General features: G+C 40.2%; 1 protein-coding gene across 15 annotated transcripts in view; it reads right to left on the reverse strand.

Annotated features, from left to right (window-relative positions):
* The window catches only part of CCSER2 (coiled-coil serine rich protein 2), a 141,010-nt gene that overhangs the window by 96,869 nt on the left and 22,044 nt on the right, over nt 1–22,097 (reverse strand). For 10 of the 15 annotated variants that reach the window (XR_256843.4, XM_042854727.2, XM_065551849.1 and 7 more), the window contains exons 2-3: nt 19,113–20,592; nt 14,389–14,594 (exon numbers count right to left, since the gene is read on the reverse strand). Coding sequence is in view for 12 of the 15 variants with exons in the window: in XM_042854727.2 (XP_042710661.2) it covers nt 14,389–14,594; nt 19,113–20,553 (1,647 nt within the window). In the remaining 3 variants the exon portion in view is untranslated. The remainder of the gene's footprint in view (nt 1–14,388; nt 14,595–19,112; nt 20,593–22,097) is intronic. The other 5 variants (XR_010589229.1, XR_010589228.1, XM_005307456.5 and 2 more) reach the window with 1 other exon arrangement.

The following is a 22,097-nucleotide window of genomic DNA, read 5'->3' on the forward strand; positions in this document are numbered from 1 at the left end:
AATTATTTCCTCGCTTCAGGGAAGGGGATGAAGCAGATGTGTTTCTAAATGCTTCTGAAATGATTGAACATGGTTGGGCAGGAGGACATGGTACAGTATCTGGCTCCATCTCTCAGATTAGGGTTTTACTGGTGCAATCTCTCCATATTGAACTGATATTGATACACCTTCTCCCTTTCCTCTACCTGTATGTCCCTCTCTCTTTAAAAGCTATGGGACAGATGTGTAGGGGAAGTTCTCATGAGCCTCATCTTACCCATCACCCAAAACTTAAAACCTGGTCCTCCCACTTTCACCCCCATCCGATTTCTAGAGCATGCACATGGATGTCTTTAAAGTATCTGCTTCCCTGGCCATGGGTTGAGGCTCCCCGCCCCCATTCCCTTCAAGTATTCCAGGAAGCAATTCTTTGGACACAGGAGAAATAAGGTAGGGCTGGCTCCCTGTGAAGCAGCTCTTAACCATGCACTGCTTTTAACAGCAAAAGGCTCAAGCTTACTTTAGACATTCGATTTGAACTAAACAAGGTGGCTCAGGAGGACATGGTACAGTGATGGAGTAGCTCCTTGGTCAAATATGAGTGAGTGGCATTGCGATTTACCACACTGGCCATAAATTTGAGTGATGTGAGCAACTATATAACAGTAGTTGTGGCTTCCGCAACAACAACAAAAAAAATCACAGTCCATGATTTTCGTACAGCCATTCTCGTGGGCGGGTTTATTAGAGTCATGAATAGTCCAACAAAATGGAAATAGCTAGTCTGCTCACTGAAACAGTATTTTCCTAGTATAATCTATTTGCGGGAAATATACTTGAAAAATATGATAATTAGCTGAATACTCCTTGAGACACAGGTACCGTATGTCCCTCCAAGGCAACCTAATACAAGAGGGGTAGCAATTCTCTTTGCTAAACACTTTCCTTTTATTATTTCAGCATAATTTATAGATATAGAAGGCAGACATTTTAATTAACAGGTCCTTGAAAGGCAAACTTCACACCTTAGCCAATGTATATGTTCCAAATCAAGGGCAAGCTTCTTTTTTTAAAAAAATTTTAGGGATTTTGGAAACTTGAGAGAAGGGGACATTATTCTACAGGGGGATTTTAACAAAGTGCTTAATCCCACTTTCCATTGATCAAATGTACATAGAGAACATTTGGAAGGAGCAAGTGCAAATCTGTTGCATCACTTAGAAAATGAGGAACCAGTGGATGTCTGGCAGGAAATGAATCCAGATGTCAGGGACTATACATATTATGCTGATATTCATGGATCTTATCCCAGGATTAATAGGATTTTTGTTTCTAGGACTTTGGCTAATTTGGTCAAAAAAGCTAGTCTGGGATTCATGCCCCTACATGTATTAGATTAAGAGACTGGGATTCAATAGAAAAACAAGGGGTCTGGCATTTGAATAGTGTTTGTATGACTCCCTCAGAATTTAAGAGCTGGAAGAAGCTTTTTCAGAAACATACAGAAGAACATGATCGGGAAGGGATCAATAAGTGTTCTCGTGGGTGCTGGAAAGGTGGTGATGAGAGGGATCCTTACAAATAAAACATCACACCCCAAAAAGATAAGAGCTTTTAAAGAAGAGCATTTGGTTAAAATCTTTGTTTTGGAAGGTAGACAAATCTACTGGAGAGTTAAGGAAGATGTAATATACTGGGTTAACAGACCATCCGAATACTGGGTAAAACTCATACAAGACTGGAGCCACCAAATATAGCTATTCATAGTAATTGTTGGGTTAAAAAGAAACTTATGAAACCAAAAATAAAATCACCCATTCATCCATACCACATTAGCAGCTTGGACAAATTTTCTAAATTCCTGTTACCAAGGACCTCTCCCTTAGCTACTTCCATTAATAAATCAGGTATGTATCCCTAAGCAATAACAAAATGACAATGTGGTAAGAGCTGAGATGACAATTTGGACAGCTATTCCTGGGTCCTGATCTGAAGTCATACCAAGCAGTTTGTAATAATGTATATAATAAAAAGATCCCATATTTTCAGAATTTACAAATCAAACTTTTATTGCGAAATCTGGGTATGAGGTGGCTCTATTTAGACCTTTAACCACATTTGAGGAGTTGACTCAAGAGCAAGCTGAAAGAAAAGGTTTAATTTTTAAAGATATATACCATTTTGACTGAAAAATGTGTTGATTAGAAGACACCCAAATGAAAAGATGGGAGAGGGATTTGGACAAAAATTGATCAGATGAATGGGTTTCTATGTTGGCAAGAATGTACGTGTGTGTACATATATATTTAACTAACTGTTAATAACATTTTAATAAATTACTGTATAGATGGCATTTGACTCTAGTTAAGTTCCAGCATTTATTTATTTATTGCTTGCTACTAGGGAGGAACTCTGTTCGAGAGGTGTGGGGAAAGAGGAACAACTTACACCTGTGGTGGATGTGTCCAGCAATTAGTTTCTGGTGGAAATTAAAGAATTTCATTTATGACAAAATATTGGCTTCCTAGAAAGCCCTTAACCTGTCTACTTAATGTTCTGGTAAAGGATCTACATTTCAAACAGAACAAATTCAGTTTTAGCACCAGTGTTCCCTCTAATTTTTCCCACACATGTGCAGAATGAATTTTGATATGTCCACCAATATGGAGGTGATGTGAGAGACACACATCACTGCCATATTGGTGCACATAACAAAATTCATGTGGTGGGTGTGGGGCTGAGGGGTTCGGAGTGTGGGAGGGAGCTCAGGGTTGGGGTACAGGGGAGTAAGGGCTCCAGCTGGGGGCATGGCCTCTGGGATGAGGGGCTCAGGGCTGAGGCAGAGGGTTCGGTGCAGGGGGTGAGGGCTCTGGCTGGGGGTGTGGGCTTTGGGGTGGGGCTGGGGATGAAGGGTTTGGGATGCAGGAGGGCGCTCGGGGGCTATGGTGGGGAGAGAGAGGACTCTCCCCAGCTCTCTCCCCCCATAACAGCACCTGGGCTGGAGGGGCGAAGGGAGAGAAGGCGCGTCTCCTTGCTGTGGCAGGTCCAGGGCTGGGGCCACGGGATAGGCGCCCCTCCCCCGGCTGCATGCTTGTATGACAACAGAAGAAGGGAATGTCTTCATTACGGAAACAATTGATACATCAGGAAATGCACACAGTAGAATACTTAGAAGAAGTAGCAGTAAAAGCTATAACAAACTGAATAAAAAACCTCAAGTGTCTAGTATGCAGTTTGGTCACAGACAATGCTGCAAATGTATCCAAGATGAGAAGAAATAATTTAGAAGAGAGTCCCAAGCTAATAACACGGCTGCAGTGCTCATTTGATGCACCTCCAGCCAAAGACTTCAGTGTTCCAGAAATAAAGGCTAATGTTGTTGAAATTGCAAGATACTTCCATAACAACCACTTTGAAGCAGCTGCTCTGAAAAAAGTGGGAGGAACCAAGCTAACTCTCCCACAAGATGTGCGATGGAACACAGTCGTGGACCGTTTTGAGCACTATATCAAGAACTGGCCTAATCTGATGACAGTTTGAGAACAAAATCATGAAAATATAGATGGCACTGTCACAGCCAAGTTCTCAACATGGGGCTTAAGAGAAATGCTGAACACATGCTGAGTACCCTGAAGCCTATTTCTGTAGGCTTGAACAAAATGCAGGGAAATAGTTGTTTTATTGCTGACGCTGTTGAAATTTGAAAGGAACTGAGTGAGATCTTAAAAAGAGAAATATGCAATGACAGAGTTAAATTACAAGCATTAAAAAAACGAATGAGACAAGCACTATCTCCTGCTCATTTTCTTGCAAATATCTCAATACTTGGTACCAGGATCAAACCATAACTGCTGAAAAAGAGGAGTTGGCTATGACAGACATCCAGCAATCATCCCTCCACAATGCCAACTATAGTAAACTTCAGAGCTAAGGGTGACCCATTCAAGAAATACATGTTTGCTGATGATGTTTTAAAGAAAGACACACCAATGAACTGTAGCCGTGTTAGTCTGGATCTGTAAAAAGCAACAAAGAGTCCTGTGGCACCTTATAAACTAACAGAAGTATTGCAGCATAAGCAGTAGCTTCTTCTGACGGTGTAGAAAGAATATTTTCTTCCTTTGGACTAATTCATTCCAAATTGAGAAATTGTTTGGGACCTGAAAAAAGCACGAAAGCTTGTTTTTCTTTTCCAGATTATGAACCACCAGGAAAATGAAGGTGAAGATGACTCTGTTAGCTGCAGAAGGCAATATTTTACGTGTCTCATGTTGACCTAGCTGACAGTCGATTTTTTTTTTAATATTTCATTTAACTATTTTAGTTAAAAACAATTAACAAAAACAAACCTGAATTTAAAAAACTTGAATGCTTAACTAAAATCAAAAATCCATATGCTTGTTTTGTTAAAATATTATGTTTGCTGTTGAAGAAAAAAATCCAGAATACATAACGTTGTTGTTTTAGTTAAATAAAACAATGTAAATGTCTGCCTGGTGACGTTCTCCTTCTAAAACAGCATGGCAAGAAAATCCTCCAAATATTAATGATTAACCTGTTGAATTGGAGATAGTTCACCTCCTAATGACTTCATAAATATCTGCTTCAATTACCTTTGGTAAATGAAATAACCAAACAATCATTCATTTTCTAACATAGCTGTAAAACTAATCTGAAAAGTTTTCAAAATAAATCACTTTAAAAATGTAGTGTGTACCTTCTAAAAATGAAACCTACATCTATCTCTGAGTTGTGAAGAATATGTAATAAGGTTATAACAACCAACAAGAATGCACTTGTATGTAGAAATTCATGATTAAATCAAGTCTTCCTGACTAGTGATTTAAATCATGATTTAAATCAAATCCACCCTGGCCAAAAGTATGTTCAGAAGATTGAACAACATGCCTTACAGTGAAAGACTCAAGAAGCTCAATCTACTTAGCTTATCTAAGAGAAGGTTACAAGAGATTTGCGCACAGTCTCTAAGGATCTGCACGAAAGCAGTGGGCTCTTCAATTTAGCAAAGGTATAACAAGATCCAATTGCTGGAAGTTGAAGTTAGACAAATTCAGTCTAGAAATAAGGCACCTCTTTAAAAAAAGTTGTAATCGTTATTAATCACTGGATTGAATCAAGAATGATTTCTAAAATAAATTCTAAAATAAATGCTCTAGTTCAAGCATAGCTATTGGACTTGAACCAGGAATCAACACAGGGAAGTCCTGTGGTCTGTTTTACGAAACAGGTCAGTCTCGATTGTCACAATGGTCCCTTCTGGCCTTGAAGTCCGTGAATCTCAACAATTAATCCTTTCAGAACTGGGAGGAATGCTGTGCAAATTTTACAAACAGCCCTTAGATCTAGGACATTTATATGTAATCTGGCTTCCTGTGAAGTCCAGAGGCTTCAGGTTTGAATATCGCCTATGAGGGCTGCCAGCCCTACATTGGAGGCACCCACCAGCAGCCTTTGTTGACAACAGTGGAAGGAAAGGTTTTCACTTGCATACTATGAAGATCTTTCCACAATTTAATCACAGGACTACCCCCATTTCACAGATGGGCAACCGAGGCATAGAATAAGTGACTGCCCAAGATCACAGAAGTCGTCTGTGGTGGAACAGGTATTGAACCTGTATCTCTTAAATCACAGGCTAGTATCCTAACCATAGATTACTGCAACTGAGTTAAGCATGAAGTGCTGCAGAGAGTCTAGTGGACCAGTTTCTGACCCCATTCATGAGTGTTCTGTTTCTCCCTCCTCTGATCACTAACTAAAAGACCTGTCAGGGTCTTTCTGGTTGACCTATAATCAGCTGCTGATAGGGAGGGTAAAGAGAAGGGGCCTATGAATCCCTCCACCCTACACCAACTGCTGAACTGAGGATTCTCTTACTCCAGCCTAGAGATTGTCCCGAGTACAGGAAAGGATTGGAGGATGAGGAAAGATTCAAATGACTTCTTCCTCTAACCCATCTCGCGCTCTCCAGCTCCTAACTTTTTAAATACAGCTTGCTTACTCTTGAGACAAAAACCTTGAGAAATGTTTTTAAACCTAGACGTCATCCTATATGTGAAAAATTGGGATTTTTTTCTTTGAAGATCATTAACCGCTCAGTTAAAATATTGTTCTTAAATATGTTGTGGCCCCAGCTACTTCAGGACCATAGCCTTTACTTTCTGTTATAAAACAATGGCCTGGCTTCTCATGAGACCAGAAGTGATGATTTACTAAGTAAACAAAGATTAACCAAATTTCTGTTCTCATAGGGTGGGCAACCCCTTTTAAAAACAGCACGCATGGCTCAGAGCCCTCATATTTACTGGTTGAAAATGGTCATCTGATGGTAATTCCATGAAAGAATGGCAATGTATACTTTAACTTGCATATAAACTAATACCCCAAACCGAATCCAAAGGAAATATCCCCACAAGAATACTAACCTATAAAAACTGAGGTTTATGCGCACACACACACACACACACACAGTCACACACACAGTCACACAAAGAGAGTACTACAGAGTCACCAGCAGAGAAACATTGGTAACGACCCAAAGAACTTGCCTCCTGACCTAAGCAGATGAAAAAGGAAACCTCCTCATTATGCCGCCAAAAAAAAAAAATGCAAACAATAAAAAAAACAGTAGCAGTATTGCGTGCTGAGAAACTCTATGCATTCCCAGCGATCAAATCTCTCCTGATGCCCAACTACTATCACAGCATGCAGAAATGTAAGCTAGGATTTCTAAATGCTATGCTAGTTAACAGGGAGACTGGAGAAGGAGGGCTACAGAGGCTGGGAACACAAAGTACTCAAAGCTCTGTATGGTTTGGGGGAGGGGTTGCATCACTTGTTCACCTGTTCAGCACTTAGTAAAACTGCAGCATAACAGGCCTCCCGCTTCCTGTGCGGTCCCTCATGCCCAGAAGTCCCTTTGCAGCAGCCTCCCTCTGTTCTCCCTCTTCAGGACCCCTTATAAGAAAGGCTATGGGGCACCTATAAGTCCTATAGCCCTCCACTTTAGGCTGGAGTAATACCGCCAAATAGTTCCAAACAGTCCCACCAATAAGGTACATACTTATTTTTGATTCTTCGGTCATCTACACAGAGTTCTTCCCCTGCCACAGCCTGCTCTTCACAGGGTTGCTTAGCTGTCTCTCCCAGGAGTTTAGCCTTCTGGCTCTAGCCTCCTTCTCTTGCCAGTATTTTACCTGTTCTGAGGGAGAAGGCAGTCTACACAAACTTCTTCCACAGAGCTCCTCCCAAGTGGCTGGAAAAGAGGATAGCCCTTCCCCACGCTACACTGCAAGGCTCCTGATCTTGGGCATCCTGGGGTTTCCCCCACTCCAACTCCTAATTCCCCAGGACCTTTTCCTCTCTTCCACTATAAGGCCATTTCCTTGTTCATACCAGTTCTCTAGAACATGGTCTTTTGGCCCTCTCTACTCTTCAAGGGCCAGTATACCCCACTACTTGCAGCCCTTTTCTCATATGAAAGGGCTTCACTAATGTCATGCCTTTGAAACTTTAGTTCTGTAGTCCCTTTAAACAAGATGGGTTCAGTAAAGAGGTTACATTCTCCTTTTGATTTCTGTATATAAGAGTTCATATGATAAGGTGTCTTGTCATAGCATTCCATGAAGTGAAACATCCAAATGCAAGTCACCAAAACCCCTGGTTTATATTTGTTTAAAAAAAACACTTGGTCAACTGTTCTCATAATGGATGAATATGGTGCACTAAGTATTTCAGTTTGTCCTTTTCTATTAGAGAATGTTTTAAACAGTTCTAGTTTCATTTCAACCATTGAGTTTTTCATATTAAGCTATAATTTTAATGTATATAATTTACTTGAAAGTATTAGCTGCAACAGAAAAAGGTAAGTGGAAAGGGAGTCCCTAGACAATTTTACTTTTTCTGCTTTGGATATTAAAAGTAAACATTTTAAAACCCTACATACATTTGACCAAACACCACCATGTTACTTGATTCTTGCCTGCAGTTCGATGTACCTCTCTTTCTCTTCCCCATAGTTTAAACTAAGCTAGGATATAGAAAAATTTAGATTGAACACAAACTGCACAAAAGTGTTACATTAAACAGCTCTTATTTAGATTTATGACAGTATCAATTTGAAATGTCAAACTAAAAATTGAGAGTTTGCTTCCCAGAAGGATCTTACAGCATAAGTGAAATACTTTAAAAATCTAAGACAAGCTAATTGATACTAAATGATTTGTAAGTAATTAAGTTACAGTAATGGAAATGTAAAGAGTACCATGGCTAATTAACCTTACACAATATCATTCATTTTAGCAAGTTCGTTGTTGTTTTTTTTTTAATTGAGGAGAAAAGTTTCAAGCAAAAAGTAACTTCCTTCATCATATTTCAGCCTGATTATTTAAGCCTTTAAAAAGGTGGGTAATGTTTAACCTGAAAAGGGATTTGTTGCATCTAATAGACACTAATCCAGAAGCTCCCTTTCCAACAGAGATTTAGACACTGAGAAAATCTAAGTATCAGAAGATTCCAGAGATACCCTTAACCTGAGCCAGTACAAGATCTTCAACTTGAATGTACTCCTCTTGGGCTCCTTTGCACTGGAAAATGATATTTTATTTAAAAACCCACAATATTAAACACAACTTAGCACTCAGTGTAGATAAAAACTGGCATTTAATATTTGTCAATCAGGAGCAGCAGACACATCAGCTGACAACGTTAAACACAGTCCTTATCTACAAACATGTTAACATTTTCTCACACAATATCATCTTCCAGTGTGGAGAAACCATTTTAGTCATCAAAAATTTAATCTTTATTTTCAAGATATTCAGAACACAAAGTAAGACTATTAATGATCTCAAGCTTGCCAAGGTAGAAAGGACAAAATAATTTTAAGGGTGGTCGGGGGTGGGGGGGGGGGCGGAGCGGGGGTGCTGTTTTGAGAAACCTTTTAACACTAACAACTATGCTGTTTTTGTTTAAGTGGAAGAGGTCAGGGAGAATGTCCGTTTACGTTGTATATTTCAGGCTATGTTAATTCAATTTTTGTATGCATTATACAAGACTAAACTTATTTGTGGGAAAAACTATTGACAGTTCAGTCCAAAGTCATATTTCAAAGGAGGAGATGAGAGGTTTTGTTTACTGTGCTCCTATGAAATTACATGATTTCACCCTCAATAGCTATTACAAAGGTCACTGTGGAATCTGTCAGACAGTTAACCCTCAGTTACATGTGAATAGCACATTCTTACTGGGGAAAAGCTAATTCTTGGCAGCTGATACCCCTGATACCAGGGGTACAATGAACCTGTTAGAGTAATAAGCACCCAGGCATACATTTGTGCTTAGTTCTATAAATTGAAAATCTTGTCTTGTCAAGTTTACACAGATGTAATAGTTTAGAATCACATTTAAGCTTTTACGTCCATTTTTGTAATCACACCCTTTAAAAATTTCCAATTTCTTTTTTTAATTACAAGCCAGATTTTTATTACAATTACTTGTCCAGTGACATTGGGATCAGGAGGCTCATTGACTATAGGCATATCTTGGTCCCGATTTCCAAGCCTGCTGGTGACAGGACATACGTGAAAGTCTACAACAGGCAAGAACCTGAACTCATACCCCACAGTTCTTTTAACAGTCAACACATTAGGCAGGATCCCATCTCCCATCAAAACAGCAACTGAGGGGTATTTAAATCAATGTAAAATACCTTATGTTAGCAAGTTGCACAGTACAATTTGTGATATTACAGTCTGTGATATTGCCACCAGAATTGGCCTTTGAGGCATCAATTTTCTCTCACTGAAATAAAGTGAATAAAAAAAGGGACAGCATCAGCACATTGGCGCTATTACGGCAGGGAGGATCAGCAGCTGTTGAAAGTAAAAGATGGTAAAAACCACTTTTAGATGTTTTAAAGAGGGATTTGTTGAGAAATCCATGTAATCCATTGAACTAAATATGTAAATGGTCCATGTGGGCTGATTTTTAGTCTAAATGTGACTAGTTGGGGAAAAATCCATGTACAACTTATGAATTATAGTGGCTGTTATGAAGTTACAAAATTGTGGTATCATAGAAAATCTCTATGTGGATGTGCAATCGCCCATTTTCTGACAGTGGCTTTTCCACATCTCTGCCAGAACAGGGACAACAGTCAGTTGTTACACCTTAATGGCCACCTATTCAGGTGGCAACACCTTGAGATAGCTCGTTGGTTGAAACTGGAAGAAACTAGTCCCTCCAATTTCTCTGCAAGGAGGGAGTGGAAAATCCTCAGCAATAGAACAAAGAAACCAGGTGGGGACATATAAACTCAAGGAACTTAGTCTCACAAGAAGCCTTAGACTGGAGAGAGGGGCATGCTTTCATAATAAAGGTGTCCTGTTTAACTGCAGGGCCAGCCGCGGTCAGCAAAATCAACCCAACCAAGAGAGTCTCCATGATTCTGAAGAAAAGCTGCATGAGAAGGATCCCAGAGGACTCTGTCCAAACCCAAAAAAATCTCCCCAGAGTGGTGAAAAAACTGAGGCAGAGAAATGCATATAGGTGTACTTATTATTTTGTTTAGATATCTCTCTCTCTCCTGCTAAGTTAAGAGTAATGATGTTTAGAATCCTGCATGACGTAAGTCTATCTGCCTTCATTATTGCATGCTCCTGAATGCTAAAACTGTAAACCCAGAATACCCACATATTAGGAATTATGGGAAAGGATGTGCTTAAACTATAGAAAGGCTGAGGAGTTAACATTGGTCCCAGGAATTAGGCAACTGGACGGCCGGGTCTGAGCACGGAATGCTAGGTATAGGATCTGCATGCCGAGAGTAAGACACCCCAGCCAGAGGCTGTGTCTGGACTCTGTTCACACTCAGGAGGCTTAAAAAGCACACAGCCTGGTGATTGTCCAGACAGTGAGGGAATTGTGTGATACAAAGGATTTAATTTGTGTAAATCATATGTTAGCGTTAGCATTTCAGTATCATGAACTATAGTGTGGAAACGAGGAATTTAGCTCATAAAAATGTAATTTATCTTCAGATACTTTGCATTTAGTTAGCAAAGTATCCAAGGAGATCAAAGACTTTATGAACATTCATATTAGTCTGCAGGACAATTTTAGAAAACCTCACACTGCTTCTTGTAATACTAAAGTATTACAACATTTCTCCCATCTCACATAAAATGGAGAGCCTATACTAACTATAAGCAGCACAACTGTCACATTCTAGAGAACTAATGCCACTAAACTGAATGTTCTCCCAAGAATCAAGAACACGTGATGTGCTGGTCAGTCAGACATTTTATTCCCACATGGTGCATGCTGTTTAAACTTGGATTTTTTCATCTGCTTCTGTCATGACAAAGATCAGCAGAACTGAGAAGTGTTTCAAAGTCCTGCAATGGCATCGACAACCACCAGCTTGGAACCACAGAGGTGCATATCTAGGAGCACTAAATGCACTTATTCCTTTTTTTAAAAAAGAACTAATGCAACATTAACTAAGTGAACACAGAGAAGATGGAAGACCAATACTGCAACTATCTTAACACCTGCTGCATATAAACAAGAAAACCAAAGGTGCTTGTGTCAAACTTACACAGCCTTGCACCTAACATCCTGATCCAGAAGAGGGCATACACACAGATAGCCCCTAGAATCACTGCTTTCTGGATGGCTCACATACATTCTCACTCAAGAGCACAGTTCTGCAGAACAGAAAACAAGATTTTTCTTCAAATTATCATGGTTACTTCTGCATTTTCAAGCTAAAAATAAATTAGTGGTTTATCCTGAAGTAATAGAGATAACATTTAGTGCTGTATACAGTAACTGCAACCACAGCTGGCAAACAATGACCACTAAAAGGAAATTCAAAAGGCATTGAGAGTTACAACTTCCCCCACAAATTCTAAGAACATGGCTGAAAATGTCTATGCACTGCAAGAATAAAAGCAGCATTATTGCTATTTCCCCCTTTAAGGCTGAAACTTCAAAGTACATTAAGCACTAAAATTGTGATAAAGAACAAATTTTAAAGAGAGGTCAAACTCAGAAATAAAGAATATGAAAAATGACATGAATATCTAAATTCAGTGATGAACCCTGTGCAGTGGGAAAAAGCCTCATAATAGCCATCAAGCCCTAAGCAGCAGCAATCTACTTACAGTAGATACAGGAAAGAAGAGACCAAAAAAAAATCTCATTACATTAATGCCACAGCACTCAAGATGCTCGTCACAAGGAATTTTTATAAATTAGTAAACGATCTTACTAATGCCATTCACTACTTCTCTTTCATTGTTTCCATTGAAAGTGTGTGTAAACCTGCTTCTATTGAACGAATACTTCAGGGTATATTTTCTGTTCAAAACTGTGTATAACTCCCACTGGCAGTGATCCAACTTACACATATACATCAAGAGATTAGCCAAACAGATCAAAGACCTAGGGAAGCAGAATTCTTAACTTCAGAAAATATCTACTAGAATATGTTAAGTTTCTCATAAAATTTATATAATAAATAAGTATATTAAATATTTACTACATCAAGATGTACAGAGCACAGGATGTAGCATCAGGATACCATTTACTTGCTACCATTTACTCACACACAACTAAGATTTTTGAAGGGACATTACTTCACTCAGTTACACAGCCTCTTTCATCCACAGAATTTGATATAGTGATTGTGCAATTCACCATAGGAAATTGGCAGCTGTTTAAGAGAGCCCAGAAACGTTACACAATAGGTTAAAGACACATAGTGAATACCATCATAGGTAGCTGAAACTTTTCAGCGGAATTTGACTAGGACCACAGTGTCACGTCTCATAAGATGTTATCTTCCACTTGCACAGTGGTCCACAGAACCAGAATAGAGCACTGACTATGCAGAATCATTAGTTGGTTATCACCGACACCACTTCAACACACAAGTCTTCCCTGGATGACTCTCATCCCAGCACTGATCAAGACTGATCCTGCTTACTTTCTGAAGTATGACTAAGTCCGTCAAAGATGATGATCTGGTTCCAGTTTCTGTATTTGTCTTAACATATTAAAAAGTGTAATCATATTGGTGCTATCACAACAAAAATACACTAGATTTTGTTTTTCATTTTTATTTGCCAGTGGATACTAACCACATTTGTCCACATACTCTCCAACATGGAGGAAAATTAGTGCATGTTACCTATTCCTACTTACGGCCCTATAGACAAATGTGACTCTTCTTCTGGAAGGGATCAGTAAGTCAGGCCTTCTCAGTCGAGTGACATGTCACTCTTGTTCAATAGATATGAAACCGTGAAGCAAAGGATGAGCAAGACACTGTGTGTGCCGTGAACACAAACATTTCTTAAAAACAATGTAACACTTTTGAAATGCCTCTTTAGCCCACTAGGAAATCTGAGGCTGGTGCCTGAACGTAGGTGGAAAGTCAGTAGTGGTGCTGAACTTTCCCACTGATTCTGAACAACATTTTCAGTTCCAGACAGACACAGGTAAGAGCCATACTACCAAGCATTCCACCTGCACCTGCTCTGGAAATGGAGTCTCAGATGAAGGCAGATGATCCTTCCTACTACATATTAAGCCGCCAATCACTGTAGGTGTTCAACTCATACACAAAAACTCTAGACATTAAAGCCCTGTCGTAGTGAGGAGCTAGAGTTGCAGTCTCCAAAACAGGTGTCCTATGATCTAGAAAGCTTGCTGACAGTGAGATGAAATATAGGTTCAAAGGGGATTTATTTAACCGATTGGCAGGCCGGAGGAACCCATTATTTCTGTTCCCAAGAACAACCTTTACCTCAGGCTAAAGGGGCTGAGATCAACTCCTCATCCTCTATGCTCCTAGGCTGAGAGGAAATATTGAACATGCCAATTTGAGGAAAATAAGCCTGTTGTTGTGTTCTTTTAGCACCATATTGGAGGAGGAAGGTGGTACTCTAACCGAGCTCAGTCCACAATATCAGCAGTAAGTAAATGTTAAATATTTCACTACTAATTATTTTTTAAAATGCACATTAACTATAATACACTCCCATTTATCTACATTCAGGGGGCATCCAAAACTTTTGGAAAACCAGGTATTCAGATAAACAGAAGTACTATTAACTAACATAGTGCTACATGAAGGATACACTGTAGATTTGGATAGCTAGGATTTTCAGATAAAGGGAATTCAGATAACTGGAGTTAAAGGTTATTCTTATTGTAGGTCCTTCATCATTAGGTGGGCTCAGAATTTCTAGATTAGGATATATTTTACAAAGATAAACTAAGGAGTAATGAGGAAATGTAAAAATTCTGTGAAAATTAACACTTTCTGCAATATATTAAGCTAAAAAAAAATCTCAAAGAGCTGTAAGAACATATACATACTATGCTGTTCATTTCTGAAGACTCATAACTTCCACATGGATGGACACTCCCAATGGGCTCCAACCCTTCTTCGTCCCACATATATGTTCCATCGGAACTATCAGATGGAGAAAGTTCAAAAGAGGAGCCAGCTCTGTAGTCCATGTCCGGAGAAATCAAGTTGTTCCCGATAGTATGCTTTGTGCTTTCATTCTTGTCATCTACTGCTTAAATAAAAACAAAAACAGTCAATAATCCAAATAATTTAGATTAAAATTGTGTTATTAACATGTAAAAGGATCTGAATGGAAGTGGTGGCAATGGATATTAAAATAGTCTCTAAAGTCAGCAAGGCTAAGCTTAGGAAAAAACAACTTTTCCTCCCCCAGTCTCAGGATGTTATAAACTCAATATATCCACAAGTACCTTCTACCAACCTCCAATTTTTTTCCTCTTCCAGCCCTGTAACAATTCTAACAGAGTGAGAGTATTTCTTAAAATGAACAAGTGACTTAAATAATTGTGAATTACTCGAGTACGCTGAGCCCAGACAGACAGGGCAGAATAGTAATACCTCTCAAGAAAAAGGAAAACTTGTGCAACGAAATGCCCGTTAATTAGCGAAAGAATATAGGATATTAAAAAACTCAATAACTGTCCCAAACAATTTCTCCTTATGCAAAAGAACTTAACAAAAGTTGTTTTCCAAGAGCTAGAGCAGGGGTCGGCAACCTTTCAGAAGTGGTGTGCCGAGTCTTCATTTATTCACCCTAATTTAAGGTTTTGCATGCCAGTAATACATTTTAACTTTTTTAGAAAGTCTCTTTCTATAAGTCTCTATAATATATAACTAAACTATTGTTGTATATAAAGTAAATAAGGTTTTTAAAATGTTTAAGAAGCTTCATTTAAAATTAAATTAAAATGCAGAGCCCCCCAGACCAGTGGCCAGGACCCGGGCAGTGTGAGTGCCACTGAAAATCAGCTCGCGTGCCGCCCTTGGCACGCGTGCCATTGGTTGCCTACCCCTGAGCTAGAGCAACCTTCCTCCACACACACACACTTTACTGACATTGATTATATTAGGCTAAGTTACATATCTACTATACATTTTTAGTAACAATGTATGATTGAACTGACATTATAAGCCCATGTATACAGGCATTTAAATGTGGCTGAGTTAAATTTTTTTTTTAACCTTCCTTAAATAGCAAGGTTCAGAAATAATTTCTTTAAAAAAAAATAACGATTGGCAATTAGTTATTTTAACATGATCTCTCCCTTTTTTCTTACTGTTTGCAGGAACCCTGCATTCTGGCAGCTTCATACATCAGCAAGGTACAGGGCCAATTATGCAGCTTCTGCTGCAGAGAAAACTGCTTGCTGGTAATTTTTCGAAGACCAGCACCCCAAAGAGACCCATGGGGGAGCAGAGAGAAAAAGGAGTAACATGTACCCCACCAAGAGTTTGGTAAAAAAAGGAGAGAAATATCACTTCCTCTCATCCCAAAAGAGAGAGAGGGGTCAGGAAGTTGGGGATGGGCAAAGAGGCACGTGTACAACAGAACACTACAGAGAGTTCAGAGCCTGTTTTAGTGATACTAGCCCTGAGCTGTGCTCAATCTTCCTACCACAGCCATCTGTGGAGAACCTGAAGGACCATTTGTTCTCCCCTCCAAGTAGCCTTTAAACTCCCACCAGGAATAGGAGAGGAAACTGGGCTTGTGTCCCAGTCCATCCCCAGCCCCTCTAAGTAGGGCATTCACCCATCCCAACCCAGGGGCAGCTCCAGGCACCAGAGCACCAAGCGCTTGCCTGGGGTGGCAGTCAGGCAGCCTTCGGTGGCGTGCCTGAGGGAGGTCCGCCAGTCCTGCGCCTTCGGCGTACCCACCGTCGAATTGCCGCCGAAGCCGCGGGACTGGCGGACCTCCCGCAGGCACGCCACCAAATCCACGTTACCAGCGGACCTCCCGCAGCCATGTCGCCAAAGTCTGCCTCTGTGCCGTGCTTGGGGCAGCAAAATACATAGAGCCGCCCCTGCCCCAACCTCAAAAGTTCTGAGAAACTAAAATTGCCATGAATTTATTCCTCAGTGTGAACCAGTGCCTCTGATTTAAACAAGTTTGTTTTAGAAATCATGTACTATTCTAATGGCACTATTTTTTTTGCTTGTGTGCATAAAAGCACTTGTGCAAATCTACCCGGGGGAAGGGGTATGCCACCTCCATGGCATGTTGATTTCCCCTGGCAGATGCCAACAGGTGGAACACCTTCCCCTTCTGTAGGTGCTATATACATCTAAGTTACTGCTATGTGAAGAGGGACTGGGGAACTCTTTTGAAGATTGGGGATTTATAAAAGCATGTACAATGTGGTGGAGTTGTTCGCCACTGGAGCCATAACATAAAATTCTTAACTTGTGCAAATTCCTAAACATAACATAATACAAAGTAATCCTTCGGAATTTGATGTTATGGCTCCCATGGCAAATAGCTCTGCCATAAATTTATAAGCATGTATAGCCATAGGTCCTGGAACTAGGGGTGCTGCTGCATTCTCTGTCTTGAAATGGTTTCCCTCATAGACACGATTTACAGTTTGGTTCAATGGCTCTCAGCATCCCCACTATACAAATTGTTCCAGCACCCCGTGTATAGCACATTTATCTGTTAAAAGTGCTCTGATGATGTTTAGGCTATTATATTAGACACATGTTTAGAACCCACAGTTCTGCCCTCTTTCTTAGATCAGGACAAAGCAGTAAATGATTCTCAGTCTCATGCAGGGTATAAGAGGCACCCATCATGCACACAGACCCAAAGTGTGATGCAATATTAGCTCTGAAGGAAGGTATTTCCTAGTATATTGCAACAGCTGCAAAAAGCAAAATAAATGAAGTAATACCACTGCAAAAATAATGGATAAAACAACAAGAACAAGGCTAATAGTGCAGCTTTTTAGTGAGAAGTGTCAGTTTTTACCATAAGGAGTTTTCATTAAGCTCCAGCAACACCTAATGGGTCATATTTCATTGGATTCCTATCTTGTATTTCAGCATCATATGATAATTGACATTTACTATAACTATTGAAATAAATGTTAAAGAGAAGCATAATTCACTCTTGAGAACCACCAACTGAAACTTAAGTTCATTACATTTTAAAAAAATGTAAAACATGAATTGCCATTGTCAGTTTTTCCTTTCTAAAAATATTTAAAACAGAATAACAGTTTTCCTTTGGAGGACAACTCAGTTTAACATCTTATATTAGTACTATTCAATGTTTGTACAGAAAACTGGAAAAATCTAGTATCCAAGGCCAAGGATCATTTATCAATATGGCACTCAATACAACTAATTTGGGAATATAGAAAAACTAGTATTACTTTACCATGATTTAAATACATTAGGAATACTTACAAACAAGTTAGTATTTCAAACAGAAACTTATTTCTCTACATAAGATACTCCTGAGGGAATTTTGCACCACTGCGTGTGCGCAGAATTCATGTCTCACGCAGATTTCTTTGCTTCCTTGCAGAAAAATGACTTTCTGACAGGGAAGCTGCAAGAGCAGTCATGCACCACTCCCTAGCTGCGTAGGTACATCGTTTCACACACCCAGAGCAGCCAATGGAGAGGTAAATCACCGCAGGGCTGGGAACACCATAGCCAGTGGCTCCTACCTGAGCTGGGATCAGCAGCTAGTCCCGGCTGGGCTGGAGATAGGAGAGGACGGGACTTATCAGACCCATCCCCGGAAACCTCCCCCAGCTGCAGGAAGCTCAGCATCCTCCCCTACTTCCTGCTCCCCATCGCTCCTCAGCTGCAGGGGGCCAGGTCAGTGTATGGGAGCTGCTCCCCTATCTGCCCAACCCCCATGCATCTGGACCTCCCATACCCAGACACCACCACCAAGCCCCACTCCGTACACCCAGAACCCCCCTAACCCTCCATACCAAAATCCCACCCCACTGAACCTCAACCCCTGCACCCAGATCACCTGCTTCCAAACCCCCACCCCTGAACCCAGACCATTCCCCACTGAGCTCCCTGCGCTCAAACCCCGAACCTGATGAGCCTCACCCCTGTGCACCACCTGAGCCCCCACATGGACCCCATGCCACTGACCCCCAACTAGCTGCACCCAGACCCCCACCCCATCAAGCCAACACTGCTGAGCCCCAACAACTTTCACCTGGAGGCGTCTGCAGAGTCCTATTGCCCCTGCACCTGGAACCCCGCCAATGAGCCTCTATGTATCCAGATCCTCCCACTCCTCAACACTCCTCTGCCCTGTCTGCATCCAGATTGTCCCACACAGAACCCTCTCACTCCACACCTGGATCCCCCCCACACACACACCTGGATCCTGCCTGGTTGAGTCTGCCTGCCCCACACCTGGTGCCCCTGGCACAGACAGGCTGTTTCTGTGGCAGGCCCAGGCCTTGTGCTGTGTCAGAGTCAGGTGCAGCCTCACTGCTGAGTCCATGTCCCAGGGAAGGGGGAACAGGGAGGCTGCAGGGTGATCTCCTACTTTCGTACAACTAGTGGCCTGTGCTCCCTACTGCCAGGCTAGAGCCTCTGCATTTATTTATTGACAAATAAGACTTGCAGAATTTTGCATCATTTTAAAATATTGTGTGCACAATTTTTAATTCTTTTGAGCTTTTTAATTTAGGCACAGAATGCCCTCAGGAGTAATAAGAGAAAGTTAAAAAATAGAGTACAACAAAATATTTACCAGAAACATCTATATCTAGCCATTCATCGGTGTTACAATGAGGACTTTCACTTTCCTTGAGAGAAGTGACTGGATCTACTGGTGTTGCACCTCCATGCCCTAACTCTTCAATAGGGACTTCTTGCTTCACTTGTATTGTTCTATTTGAATCTTCTAGATCTATAAAGTCATCGCTAAAGTCTTCACTCAGGTCATTCTTCTCAGAAGAGGACAAGGAAGATATGGATATTTCATCCACATCGTCATTCATGCATATGACTTTAGAGCCATGCTTCCCCAGACTGTCATGAAGGGCTTCACCACATTCTGTTCTTTGACTGTCATTTTCTAGGTCTTTTCTCTCAATGGCTCCATTGACATTTACCGTAATCTCAGAGACCTTCACTATGCACATCTCAGTACTTGTACTTTTGCTGTTATCCACAATGATCTTTCCAGTAAACTGCTGTCTGGTAGGTTTCAGTAAAGAAGGACGACTCATTCCATACCCCAAAGAGGGTGATACCCCGGATCCATTTGAGAGCAGTGGCTTTCTTAAACCAGAGGCTGATATAGCAGTGCATGGCCTGGTAAATCCATATCTTAAAGGTTCATTTCCACTGGGTGCATCCAACTGTTGGGCATTTCTTGACAACAGAGTTGACCTCTGAGATGCTCGAATAGCCAGATGTTGTTTTTGATAAGGCCTTGTAAGATCTACAGCTTTATTAAAGGAATGTGATCTGGTTAAGGATGCAGCAGGTAGGAAAGAATTCTGAATGGAATGTGAAAAGCTTTGTGATCTAACCATTTTTTCACAGGACAAAGATTTAGCATTGTCTGTGGATTGTGCCAAACTCTCTCCTGAACTGGTCCTGGTGGCATTGGAGTTAATTCTACACCTCTGCAAGTCTACAGATGGCCTATTTCCATAAAATCCATTTAAATGTGATTTTGGAGCACTGAGTCCAGAATACGAAGTCCTGCCAAATAACGTACCTTTGGTGAATTTCGCTGAACTAGACAGTCCAGGCAAAGACTTTTGGTTTAATTCTTCTGTAGAGGACACAAACATGTTGACTTGCTTTGCTGTTTTTGATGCTACTGAAGAAGTGCTGTTCAAGCCCACCCTGAGCACATCTTTACCAAATCCTCCTTGAGAGGGAGAATACTTCTCAGAATCAATTAGTTTTTCATTAGAATTCTGGGCAGAGTTAGACTCACCACCACTTTGATCACCAAGTTGATATTTATTTGATTTTTGCCAGCTAAAAGCAAAGGAAGACATATGAACAGTGCCATTGTGCTTGCTGCAATTTTTGCCACTGCTGCTATGAGAATTCCCTGACAAGGGAACAGCTGTCCTATTTGACATTGGCTGTAGGGTGCTCCCTAAAGATTTTGTTCCATACTTCGGTAACTTGGAAACCAAGGATGTTCTGATAGGATTTTTTTCTTCCATGAGCTATTGGGTTCATTGGTCCTTGAAAGTTTCTTGAATCTGTGGAAATGCAAAAGAAAAAAAATATATTACACTTGAATTAACAACTCAGGAGAACACAATACAGCTAAAAATTATAAATGATCATGTGACAAATGGATGCCTAATTATACCAGAAAAATACAGTTTACCTATACATATTTCAAGAGTTTCTAGAGATGTTCTAACCACCATTAGTCAATTGTGCAACATATAGCAAACAAAATGTTTCAACTACAACTGGAAACTGTTTGCTAATGGTAGCCATCTTACTAAAAGGGTGGGATCATTTGCAGTATTGCCAACATCAAGTGTTAAAACTCAGTGTCAGGCCACACAAAAAAACATGATTGATTTAAAAATAACTGTTGCATGTTTTTAATTTGCCCTCTGGTTTCTAAGCCTTTAAGATAAGCTTGAAATGTTAAAATAAGTGTTACTCTGCATGAAGGCAGGCTAAAAACTATTATTTTAAAACGAAAGTTGAATTTCTCATGCAATCACTTGATTTCAGCATCTGGAGCTTTATGAAAAAAAAAAATTTAAAATATCCCAAGACTCATGAATAAGTCACATGAACTGGCAACACTGACTTGTGAGAACTGCAGTATAGATTCTGACAGGAATTAGTTTTCAAAATCTTCCTTCTTCCTCACCCACCAGCCCCAGCTCTCTGATAGACTCCAGACTACATGGAAAACTATTGTGCTCTCCAACTGGAAATTAAAAACCCCTGACTCTTCCTGATCCACCTAATCTGAATTAACACAAACACAAGCCATTTGTACCGTACTGGAAACAAAGCCATCGCTGCCTGGCTTGGTGAAGGAGGGACACTTTCTGAGTTCTCCATTTTTGTTCCATATGCATGGCTTCCCTCTCAATAACCTCTTAGAGTATATAGTACCTACAGGTAGTTGTCCACTCAAGAAGCTGAACAAAGGTCCCTATGGTTCAGTAACAAGAACTCCAAGCACCTCATTCAGTATTTCAGAGCTTTGAGCAGCATGAGCAGCCACCCAAAATTGCAGCACTTGTAATATCACAAATCATGGCAACCCTGTACACATTTGGCTAAAGGGTAATGAATAAAACTAAGTGAAAGGCAAAGTTTAAAATTGTGAATATGTTTACAACAAAATTGCACCAGAATTGAGGACAAGAGTCAAAGAGAAAGTACAATATACTGAAGTACAGTATGAAGTACTCACAAATCCGACCAACAAGTTATTTTAATTCTGTAGTGTACTCCATCTTTTGGGACTTTTCAATTGCTTTTGGTAAGTAAGTAATGTTTGTATACTGTGACTTTGTAAATGATAGCAGATGTCATATTCTATGCATTGCAAATGCCACCTGTTATATAGAATTTTTTGGCATGTTAGTAGTTTTGGAGAGATCACTGAAAATTCTTTGGCTATTGATCTCTGATATTACTCAATTTTTATTTGGGAGATGTGCAACTTTTTTTAAGAGCATTCCACAGGGTTTAACATTAACATTGGCGGAGTGTAATGTTAATACTT

This window comes from Chrysemys picta, chromosome 7, assembly GCF_011386835.1.
Source record: "Chrysemys picta bellii isolate R12L10 chromosome 7, ASM1138683v2, whole genome shotgun sequence".
In the NCBI taxonomy this organism is placed as follows: domain Eukaryota; kingdom Metazoa; phylum Chordata; order Testudines; family Emydidae; genus Chrysemys; species Chrysemys picta.